Here is a 10,774-nt window from a genome sequence, read left to right on the forward strand (position 1 = left end):
AATAATTGCTTTTGTTTCTTCTTTGTTGTGAAATTTTCATTTTTTGATATTGGTAATTTTATTTTCTTATTGAAAAATTTACTAATGATGTGTTTGTTTATAGTTTTAAAATTTCCTAATTTTATTATTATTTTTTAAACTTTCAACTTTGTTAATCTCTTTGTTGACTTCCATTTTGGTATTTAATTTTGTTTTTTAGTTTGTTGTTTTCTAGTTTTTTTTTTCAGTTATATGCTCAATTTCAGCTTGTGACGTTTAATTCAGTTGTATATTCTTTCTCTCTTTATTGATAGCATCTAGAGGGATTAATTTCTCCCCCATTTACTGCTTTAAAATCCCACAAATTTTGGTATGTCGTTTCAATGTTGTCATTATCTTTAAAGAAATTACTATTGCTATTATTTGGTCTTTGCCTCATCCATTTTTTTAGGATTAAGTTATTTAGTTTCTAATTAATTTTTAATCTATTCTTCAAAAGACCATTTGTTTTATGTAATTTATTGTGTTATGGTTAGAAAAAGATCTGTTTTTATGTATTTCCAAGACATTCCTCAATAAATAAATGGTAAAAGAATCAAAACAAAGTGCTCCAACGTACCACTAATAAGAGAAATGTATATCAAAAAAAAAGATGAGGTATTATCTCACACTCTACAAACTGGCAGAGATGAAAAGATGAGACTCATCAGTGTTGGAGGGGTTATGGAAAGACTCAACTTATTGTTGGTGAAATTGTGAATTGGTACAGCCATTTTGGAAAGCAATTTGGAATTCTACAAATAAAATTCTCAACTATTTCTTTGATTCAGAAATTCTGTTACTGGGCTTATATCACAATGATATTATTGATAAGAAAGTTCCCATATGCAGCAAAACATTCATAACAGCATCTGTGTGTGTGTATGTGTGTGTGTGTGTGTATGTGTGTGTGTGATAGCAAAGAACTGGAAATAAAGTGAATGTCTATCAATTGAAGAATAGCTAAACATGCTGTGGTACGCAAATGTAATGGAATATTATTGTGCTGCAAGAAATGATGAATGTGAAGAACACCAAGAAGCATATAGACTGATGCAAAGTGAATGAAGCAGAGCCAAGAAAATTCTTTATGCAATTATAATAATATCAATAGAAAATATATGTACATAAATACGAAACCAAAAGTGAATATTGCAAAATTATTGAGAATAAGCATGATTTGAAAGAAGATATGAGAAGGTACTCCCACCCCACCCTACCTCTTCATTGTTGTTCATAGCATATATTTTCAGACTTTTTCATTGACTCGATCAGTCGTTCCTTTTCTTCTTTTTTATCTTTTAAAATGTCATTTGTTATGTGAGATGGATCTCTGGGAGGGGAAAGAAAAGGGAGAGTGATACTAGGAGAAATTAAGGTGATATTTAAAAAATACAGCAAATAACCTTTATAATCCCCTTGAGTACAGGTCCATCTCTTTTTGCTTGTTATTTGTATTTTCATTACTTAGCACAATACCTGGCGCTTACTGCTAAGCATTTATTAATACTTGTTGACTTGTTCTTGGCAAATATTTTTAAATATTTGAAGGAAATACTAAATTTCATTTAGAAGTTGGTGCAAATAAAGACATAATTTTATTTCTCATCTATTTTCATGGCTTCTCTCAAATCTGTCCACTGTCTGTGGATCCCAGTTAAAGAATCCTTCTGGCTGATCAAACACTGCCCTTTAAGGTGTGTATTTGGGATGGGAGGGTAAGAGGAGAGGGTGAGTGAGAAGAGTGAAAGAGTCATAAATTCAGAGCTGGAAAGGGCTCTGTTAACACTGACCGATAGTGGAAGATCTGCTGCCTGTGTGTATGCTTGTGAGCCATGTGACATCCTAGGGAATTGGGTAATACAACCCAAACATGGGGTTGCCTTCTTTACTCAATTCCCATGAGGTAGAACGAACCCATGAAGAGACTGAGTTGGTCTTTCTGGTGTCCGTAGCCTCTCCCAGCCCTGATGCTAGTTGTTGGTTTCTGACACACCAGCCTGCTATTGTTTTCTTGACGGTATCTGGCCTGTATCCCTCCAGTTCACAGGTGTGGCAAATACAATTCTGTAAAGCTCTCTTTTCCTGTTACCCCAACTTCTAAATCTGAGCCTCTTTGGTCCTTTGAAAAGAGATCTCTGGCCAATAAATAGCCCGCTGAATACCTGATTTAGCTTTCTCTGTGTCTACAACTCTGTGTCATCAGCTGTTTTGTGGTTTACACTTGCCGAGATTGCCTGGAATCTCTATGTAGCCCTTTTGGGTATTTTAGTATACCTGCCCCGTCTGTCTGTCCTTCCTGTGGCCAGACAGCAGCCAGCTGTGGGGTGTCGAGGAGGGTGCCATTCCTGAATTCTGGGTGGAGATGCAATTGTGAAGTAGGGTACCATCTGCAGGTACTGGAATACCTGCTGGAAGTCCCTCACTGGAAGTCCAGTCTCTTCTTGAAAGTGTATCTTTAAAATGACCAGCAGGATGATTTCAGAGAGACCTGAAGAGACTTATAGGAACTGATGCTGAGTGAAGTGAGCAGGACCAAGAGGTCATTGTATACGGCAACCAGAAGATTATGTGATGATCAATTCTGATGGCTCTTTTCAACAGTGAGATGATTCAAACCAGCTCCAATTGTTCAGTAAAGAAAAGAGTCATCTACACCCAGAGAAAGAACTATGGGAAATGAGTGTGGACCACAACATAACATTTCACTCTTTTTGTTGTTTGCTTGCATTTTGTTTTCTTTCTCGGTTTTTTTCCTTCTTGATCTGATTTTTCTTGTACAGCAAGATACAGCAAGATAATTGTATAAATATGCATACATATATATTGGATTTAACATATATTTTAATATAGTTAACATGTATCGGACCATCTACCAGCTGGGCGAGAGGGTAGGGAGAAAGGGAGGAAAATTAGAACACAAGATTTCGCAAGGGTCAAGGTTGAAAAATTATTCATGCATATGTTTTCTAAATAAAAAGCTTTGATTAAAAAAAAAGAAGAAAGTACATCTTTAAATAAACATCCTCCTGGGCCACAGCAAGGGGCCTTCCCAGGTAGGTCCCAAACAACCCACTCCTTGATAGAACACTGGAATGCACTGGTGTGTCCACCAATTCACATTACACAGTAATTGCTGCTTCTGCATCTCTGTAGGATTTCAGTCATAAACTACTCTACCTCTCAACATCTTTAGTCCTTAAGACATTGTCCTCATCACCACTGATTATTATTCTTTCTCTCTCTTCATCTTCTCCTTGAACAGCCATCAGATAGGCTCAACACATGCTCCTGGATCCTCATTCTCTAGCAACCAAATGAGTTTGGACTGATAGTCATAGTGTAATCAACAACCACAGGGGAATGGCACCTTGACACAGGGAGGTCTAATAGTTATTTTCAGGCACTAATCTGGCCTACAAAAGTCACATAAGAAAGATCTAGTGCTCCAATCAGAGACAATGGGGGAAAGCCCCTGAAATATGAGTTGTGGATTCTAATAATCTGAAGGTGTCGGGTTATAGAGGACTAGGAATCCCTGGTTAAGGAAGATGAAGGTTCTTCTTTAGGATGTAAACTCTTTTCTTTCTGTCCACATAGCGCCTGGCACCTATTAAGCACTTACTAAATACTGGTTGATTTGCCAGTGTTAGACATTAAGGAGCTTTAGAAAGTTTTTGATTGTGTGAAATGAATATTAATCTGCTTTCAGAATGGAGAACAATCTGAGGGCTGAAAGTAGAGGGGAGAAGGTTACAATTATCCACTAGTATAGAGGCAGTGAGAATGGGGAGGAAAAGAAGGACCCAAGAGGAAAAGAGAGTCCCCTATAGACCAAGCACTCTTATTAAGCCTTTGGGATATGAGTACTGTATCCTGTTACTAGCAAAAAAAAAAAAAATCAGGACACTTTGGGCTCCTCGCACAAGGTCAAGTCATATACATCACTACTATTACTACTAACAATAATCCTAATGATAACCCTAGGAAAATAGAAGCATTCCTATATAGTTTCAAGGTTTTCCAAGATCACTGTTTATGTTATCATATTTGATTCTAGTAATCCTATGAGGTAGATGCTGTTATTGTTTTCAACTTGCAGATGAAGAAACTGAGGCTGAGAAACATAAAGTCACCTATTTAAAAACAAATTCTGAGGGGCAGCTAGGGGGCGCAGTGGATAGAGCACCAGCCCTGAAGTCAGGAGGACTTGAGTTCAAATCCGATCTCAGACACTTAACACTTCCTGGCTGTGTGACCCTGGGCAAATCAATTCCAATTGCCTCAGCAAAAACCAAACAAACACTGAAAAAGCTTGGAACTCGGATTTTTCTGACTCCATGTCTATCACTTACAACATATTGGAGACCAAACAAGGAAACACATATATACAAAGACGTTATAACAGGATAAATAGGAAGTAATTAACAGAGTGAAGGTATTAGGATTGAGAGGCCCTGTAGAAGATGGGATTTTAAGCTATGGAAGCCAATTAGTGCAGATGAGGAGGAGAGCATTCAAGACACGGGGGAAGAGAGAGAATGGCCAGAGGGAGAGAAATGGAAGCAGCCAGGAGGCCTGTATCACTGGATCAAAGAAGACATGATGGGGAGTGAGGTGTGAGAAGATGGAAAGGTGGGAGGGAGCAGGTTCTGAAGGGTTTTGGATGTATTTGCTCCTGGAGGAGGGAGGGATTCATGGGGCTTATTGATTAGGGGTGACAGGCTCAGGCCTGCGCTTTAGGAGAACCCCTTTGGGTGGATGAATGGAGGCAGGCAGAGCCCCTAGCAGCTGTTGCAGGAATTGGGCTGAGGCAAGGAGGTCCGGCACCAGGGTGGGGTCAGTGGGGGAGGTGGGAGAGCTGGTATGAAGACAGAAATGCTAGGATTAGATGGACTGATTCAGTCTTGGGTATTCTTCCCATAAATCAGTCTTCCCTTGACTTGGGCTCCTTCCCACAACACCAGGCCATAGCTCAGATCTAGGTCCCTATTCAAAAGATAATAAGGCTCTCAGAGACAGAGACAAGCGGACAGACAGAAACAGGAAGACAAGACGGACTGAGAGACAGACACACAGAGAGGCACAGAGACAGAACTGGAGCCAGATATCTGAAAATCAGCTGCACTGAGGCAGTGAATCCAGTTAGGGAGAGAATATAAAGAGAAGAGAGACCCTTTAGAAACACTCTCTCTAAGGGTCAGGAAGGGGAAAAGGAAGGAAACAAATAGCCTTGGATTCAGGATCCAGGATCCAAAGGTCCAGAACAAGCAGCTTCCTGCTGCCTCATCCCCAATCTTCTTTCTTGCAAAGACTTCTTTCCATGCAAGTGTGAGAGGGAGACAGACAGGGAACTCCTGGTTCTTGCTACCTGCGGGTCCCACAGCAGATGCTCTTCCTACACTGGGGTCCGGGACTGAGCGCTGCTCCAGGGGTCTGGCCAGAATACAGAGGGATTGTCCCGTGGGCCTCCGGTCCTGTTACAGACACTTGTGCACATCGGGTCCTTTTCCTTTCTCTGATCTCTTTGGAGGGGAATAGCGGAAAGGACGTTGGCAGCTGAGTCATTTTTGGGAACATGGTTCTAAATTGCTCTCGGGAGTGGCTGGAGTGTCCGTCATCACTGGGGCCAAGAAGGTTCAGCTTCATGACTCCAACTCCGGCTTCCCCCTCGTACGAGCTGGGCGGCGATGGGCAAGTCCCTTCACCCTGTTTGCCTCAGTTTCCTTATTTGTCAAATGAGCTGGAGAAGGAAACGGCAGACTGCTCCAGTCTCTGCAAGGAAACTCCAGCGTGGGGCCATGGAGAGTAGGGCCTTCCATCCCACAGCTGCCATCTTGTCCCCTTTGCTCGGCTGTCGGGCGGGAGGAAACGACCATTTCTCTGGTTAGGGGCGGTTTGGAGATTTTTTCACAGTATTTCTTCTTGCCCCAGGCTGCTGGGGTCGCTCCTTCTATAGCCTGGATTATGAGACTTTTATCGGAGAAACCTTTGGCAAAGTCTTTGTCCGGGTTTCGTTTCCACGCTTCCACGTCCCGTGGGCCGGGCCAGCTGCCCTCCCTGGCGGCCCCGGGAGCTGACCACGCCGCGCGTCCCGCGGAATCAGCTCTGCGAAGCGCTGTTAGGGGGAGCGCCCACGAGGGGGCGCTGTGCAGCCGCAATGCTCCGACCTTCTGCGGGACTGCGTCACTTCACGTTCCATGGAACGTTTTCAAGGAGAACAGGCTGGTGACGTCACAGGCCTCTTGGACTAAGAGCTGTGACGTCACGTACCACGGCCCCTTAGGGGTCGCGGGGGCGCCCTTGATGGGACGCAGGTCACCAGCGGAGTGCCCAGCACGTCCCCGAAGCATCCTCTGGCTGCCCATGTCAGGCGGATAGATAAGAGCTGCGGGGAAGTACTGCAGTCAATCAAGCCACAGCATTTATTAGGCACTTTCAGTGGGCCCGGCGATAAGCCATGCGCATCTTTTCAGATGATGAAACTGAGGCACAGCAGGGTTCTCGGGAGAACAAAGAACGTTCCTTCCTTAAACTTTGAATTATTCTAAGAAGCAGCCTCCCGACAAACACACAAACAGCTAGCGCTTAATAAATGTTTGTTTTACTTGGCTGGACGTAAAATGGGGCTCAAAGATGGAATCAGGAAAACAGGAGGGAGGGACGTACATACTGTACCAGCTCTTAAAGGGCACTGGTCGAGGCCCAGGAAAAGCCCAAGTCCCTGGCGCGTGCGCGCTGTGCCTCGAGTGCCCGGGCATCCTGGGATGTGTAGTCCTCGGGAGGCTCTAGGCCTTCGCCGGCGCCTGGAAAGCGAGATAAGCGCTCTCTGGAGTGACAGAGAGGCGGGTCCTCGGGCAGGTTGGCCACTGAGCGAGGGAGGAGGATGGAGCTTGTCGCTGATGAGCGGATCGGCGGCCCTCTCGCTGGGCGGGGGCGGGGCCGAGAGGGCCGCAGAGCCATGGGAGGCGGAGGCTGCTGGTGGTGGGGTCGGGCGGCTCGCCTGGCCCGGCGCCCCGGCTTCCGGGGGGCGCTGCTGCTGGCAGCCCCGAAGCGAGGCCGGGCCGGCCGGGGCTCCTTCGGCCCCGGGCCCGGAGCCCGTGCTGCGGCCTCGCCGCCCCCCGTGTCCGAGCTGGACCGTGCAGACGCTTGGCTCCTGCGGAAGGCGCATGAGACGGGTCAGTGCGAGAAGAGACTGGGGGGGGGGGGGGGGAGGGGGGCGGGGGAAGAAGAGGAGGAGGGTCTGCATAAAGGAGGCGGTCCGGATAAGTGGGGTCATGCGTGGCTGAAGCCCAGCCGGAGGAGCGGGTCTGGTACAGGGTTGGGGGGAGGGGAGGAAGCCCGGGTCCTGGATAGAATGGGGGAAGATCACCTGGCCCAGTTCCCTCATTCTGCAGAAGGGGAAAATGAGGCCCAGAGAGATGACTGGGTTTTGCCCTCGGCGGTGGGATGGACGGGACGCTACACGTCCCTTAGGCGAAGCCCCTCGTTCTCCGGAGGAGGAAACCCGCTAGCGGGGGTTGCCCCACAGTAGGGCGTGGCAGAACCCCTGACTCCCAGCCCGGGGCCGGCCATCTGGTGGAATCCAGTGGACAGTAACAGCCTTCTAGGGGCAAAAGCACTTTTCCGGGTGTCTGGGAGGCAGAGAGCCCCCGCAGCCTTCTGGGAGCTGCGGGCTCCCCTTGACAGCAGCGGGACACATGGCCCGGCTTCTGCGGAGCCCGGTGCGGCCCGCCCGGACCGTGCAGTGGGGGGGGAGGGGAGGGAGGCCCGCCTGGGCGGGATCTCAGAGCCTCCAACCCAAGCGCTTCCTTTCCCAGATCCTCCCATCTGTGGAGCTCTTACTGTGTACCCGGCGCTGTGCTAAGTGCTGTGGATGCAGAGAGGCAAAAGTCAGCCCTCGGGCTCAGCTGGAGGGAGCCAGCTCCACGTGGGATCAATAGGGAATAACGAACGGGAGGAGGCGGTAGAATTAGGAGGGGAAGGCTTCCCGGAGGAGGAGGAATTTTAGTTGGGACTTTAAGGAGGCCGGGGAGGTCAGCAGTCTGGAGTGGAGGAGGCCAGTGTTCCAGTCATGGGAGACAGCCAGAATGGACTCTTCCTTCAGGGAAGAGGGCAGGGACATTTGGATAGAAATTTATCAAGAACAGGAAGGGACTGTTTGTTTGCCTTATCCTTCGGATTGTTAGTTGATTGTATTGTGAGGAGAGGGAAAGGAGGCACCAGGTGACAAAGGGGGTCCTGAGAAATTATTTGAAAGCGCTTCCCCCCTTCCACTAAGAAATGACATGATTTTCCAAGGATTTTCCCAACTTAGAACTACTGGGCCACAGACAGAAGTTACAGGCACCCATCCATCTCCTGCAGCCTTGGGCTTCGATGAAGTTTCGGGCCTGGACTTGGAGCAGTGGGTGGCAGCTCTGGGCCGAGAGGTCCATGGGATTTGGGACTGAGCCCTTTCCCGTCTTCGGCCCTCACTTCCCCCAAATGTCAATGACGGTGTTTGGGCTGCGCAAAGAATCTCAATATTTCTAGGGTAGTTTTAAGCTAAGTTTGAGATGAAAACTACTTTATAATCACGTAGAGTCCTTTCATGGGTGAAGAGTTTGTTCTATGTTTCAAAAGCCTGGAGGCCCTGAAGGCGGGACTGAGCAGACAGAGACAGATTTGTAGGCGATAGCCCTGAAAGGGATCTTAAGGACTGGTGGAAAGAGAAGTAGCTTTGTATCAGATCACGGCAGCCCCGGGAGTGGCTGTGTGATAAATATCATTAGATAAGGCCCCAGAGTTTGTAAAGGGTTTTGCCTCTCATCCGGTTCTTGCAGCTCTTACTTGTCACCCCCAGGGTTACAGAATCAATAAGGGTCTGAATGGGGACTGGAATCCAGGACTTGCCAGTCCCAGCTCCAACACTCCGGGCTCCCCTGGGAGGGCCACTGGCTGGGGAGACGTGGGAGAAGGCCCATGTAACTGTGCCGTCCATTCCAGTCTGCTTCTTTCAGAGGAAGCTGAGGCTCTCGGAAGCTTACAGGGCCCCTCGTCTAGAGGCCAAAAGAACTTCAGAAGTCATTTTACAAAGAGGGAAACTGAGGCCCCAAGAGGGGAAGTTGCCCCAAGGCCATTGGGTATAACCCTTATAGAGAGGCTTTGAAGCCAGGTCCTGGCACCGGGCAGCGCCCATTCTTGGTTAAACTCTTGGCAGACTATGAGTCTGGGGTCTCCTGCTGTCCCTTCGGGGCCTCTGCTGGGCCGGGGGGCTCCTCCTGAGGAGGTTATAAAGGTGGGGGCCTCTCTCCCTTGCAGCCTTCCTGTCTTGGTTCAGAAATGGCCTCTTGGCCTCGGGCATCGGAGTCATTTCCTTCATGCAGAGCGACATGGGCCGGGAGGCGGCTTACGGTAAGTGCTTAGTGGGGGGTCCGTGCTTGGACGGGACCCCCACCGCAGCCCCGGGTCTGCCCCAGCCCCTCCCTGGCCCTTTTCCTTTTCTGCACTGGGGGCAAAGGGGATGAAGGGGAGAGAGCAGATCTTTGGGGAGTGAGGTCCTGGTGCCCTGAGCTTTTCTATGAAAGGGGGGGCCACAGAACCCAGGGGGCTATTTCCCAGATTCTGAGGGGCCAAGCTCTGTTCCCTGGAGGCGGGCGCCCTCTGGGTGATTCCCTTTCTCTTTCCCGCCCCCATGTGCTTCCTGGATTCTGCTCCCTCTGCCCCGCCCCATCCCCGCCTCTCGGGGTCAGCCCCAGGCCAGCCCCCAGCATTGGGGCCAGCTGCCTCCCCGCGTCCTTTCCAGGCCGGGCCCTCCCCAATGTCCTGCCCCGGCCCGCAGATCCCGCTCCAGGCTCCGGGAAGGGGTTTGCCCCCGCTCCCCCGCGGGGCCTCGCCCCTTTCCTCCTTGGGCGGCCTTCCTCCTGCTGCCGAGCCCCGCCCCGCTCGGGTTTCCAGGCCGGGTTCTGCGCTCGCCCTCTCTCCCACCCCCAGCTCGGTCCCCGCCCCTCTCCCTTCGCCCGGGGCATCCCTCGGCTGGTGGAGCTCTTGTCCTCCTGGGTCCGGTCCCCACCCTTGTCCCCTGGTGCGGTCCCCATCCCGCCCGCGGCCGCACTTCTCCTTTCCTGGGGCTCCTGTTCCCAAACCCCACCGCAGTTTAGTCCCGGTCCTGGACGCCCCCTCCCAGCACGCCCGGCCGGTCCCCACCCCCACTGCGCCCCCGGCCGGCCCCCCCTCCCCTGCCCGGCTGAGCCCCCTCTCCTCTGCCGCAGGCTTCTTCCTCCTGGGCGGCCTGTGCGTGTTCTACGGCGGAGCCTCGTACGTGGCCGGCCTGGCCTCCCTGCGGAGGCCCATGATGCTGTCTCTGGGCGGGGTGCTGGTCGGGGGCGCGGCCGTGGCCTCCGCCGGCCTGCTCTGGGCCTGTGCCGTGGGCCTCTACCTGGGCCAGCTGGAGCTGGAGGTGGAAGGGCCCGAACCCGAGCCGGGGCTGGAGCCCGACGAAGCAGATGAGGAGGAGCCTCCGGCCGGAGCCGGGCCGCCGCGGGGCCAGGCCAAGTGAGGGGCTGCGGGCGCCCCAGAACTATTAAAGGCAGCGCACACTCACCGCAGGCTCCGCGTGGTGGTTTGGGGCGGGAGGCTCGCGTCCCCTCCGCCCCCAGAGACGCCCCGAGTGGGAGCCCCTGCAGGCCTCCTGCCCCCCAGTTCTCCCCCTCATCCCAGGCTCTGACTCTTGCCCTGCCCGAGACTCCAGTGCCGCACGATCTCCCAGTCGGAG

General features: G+C 50.7%; 1 protein-coding gene across 1 annotated transcript; it reads left to right on the forward strand.

Moving 5' to 3' along the window:
• Positions 1–6,964: 6,964 nt before the first annotated feature.
• Positions 6,965–10,602, forward strand: TMEM160 (transmembrane protein 160). The gene is made up of 3 exons (XM_051989318.1): positions 6,965–7,196; positions 9,322–9,414; positions 10,272–10,602. Exons 1-3 carry the CDS (start codon positions 6,980–6,982, stop codon positions 10,556–10,558), a joined length of 597 nt encoding a protein of 198 aa, XP_051845278.1. The 5' UTR covers positions 6,965–6,979; the 3' UTR covers positions 10,559–10,602.
• The last annotated feature ends 172 nt before the right edge of the window (positions 10,603–10,774 follow it).

The sequence above is a fragment of the Antechinus flavipes genome, chromosome 3 (assembly GCF_016432865.1).
Source record: "Antechinus flavipes isolate AdamAnt ecotype Samford, QLD, Australia chromosome 3, AdamAnt_v2, whole genome shotgun sequence".
NCBI classification, from domain to species: Eukaryota; Metazoa; Chordata; class Mammalia; order Dasyuromorphia; family Dasyuridae; genus Antechinus; species Antechinus flavipes.

Excerpts from the sequence above, each read along its gene's own strand:
- TMEM160 (XM_051989318.1), top strand. The coding sequence starts at position 6,980 with ATGGGAGGCGGAGGCTGCTGGTGGTGGGGTCGGGCGGCTCGCCTGGCC. Across the intron at positions 7,197-9,321 it reads GCGGAAGGCGCATGAGACGG|CCTTCCTGTCTTGGTTCAGA; the intron begins GTCAGTGCGAGA and ends TCTCCCTTGCAG. Across the intron at positions 9,415-10,271 it reads GGGCCGGGAGGCGGCTTACG|GCTTCTTCCTCCTGGGCGGC; the intron begins GTAAGTGCTTAG and ends CCTCTGCCGCAG.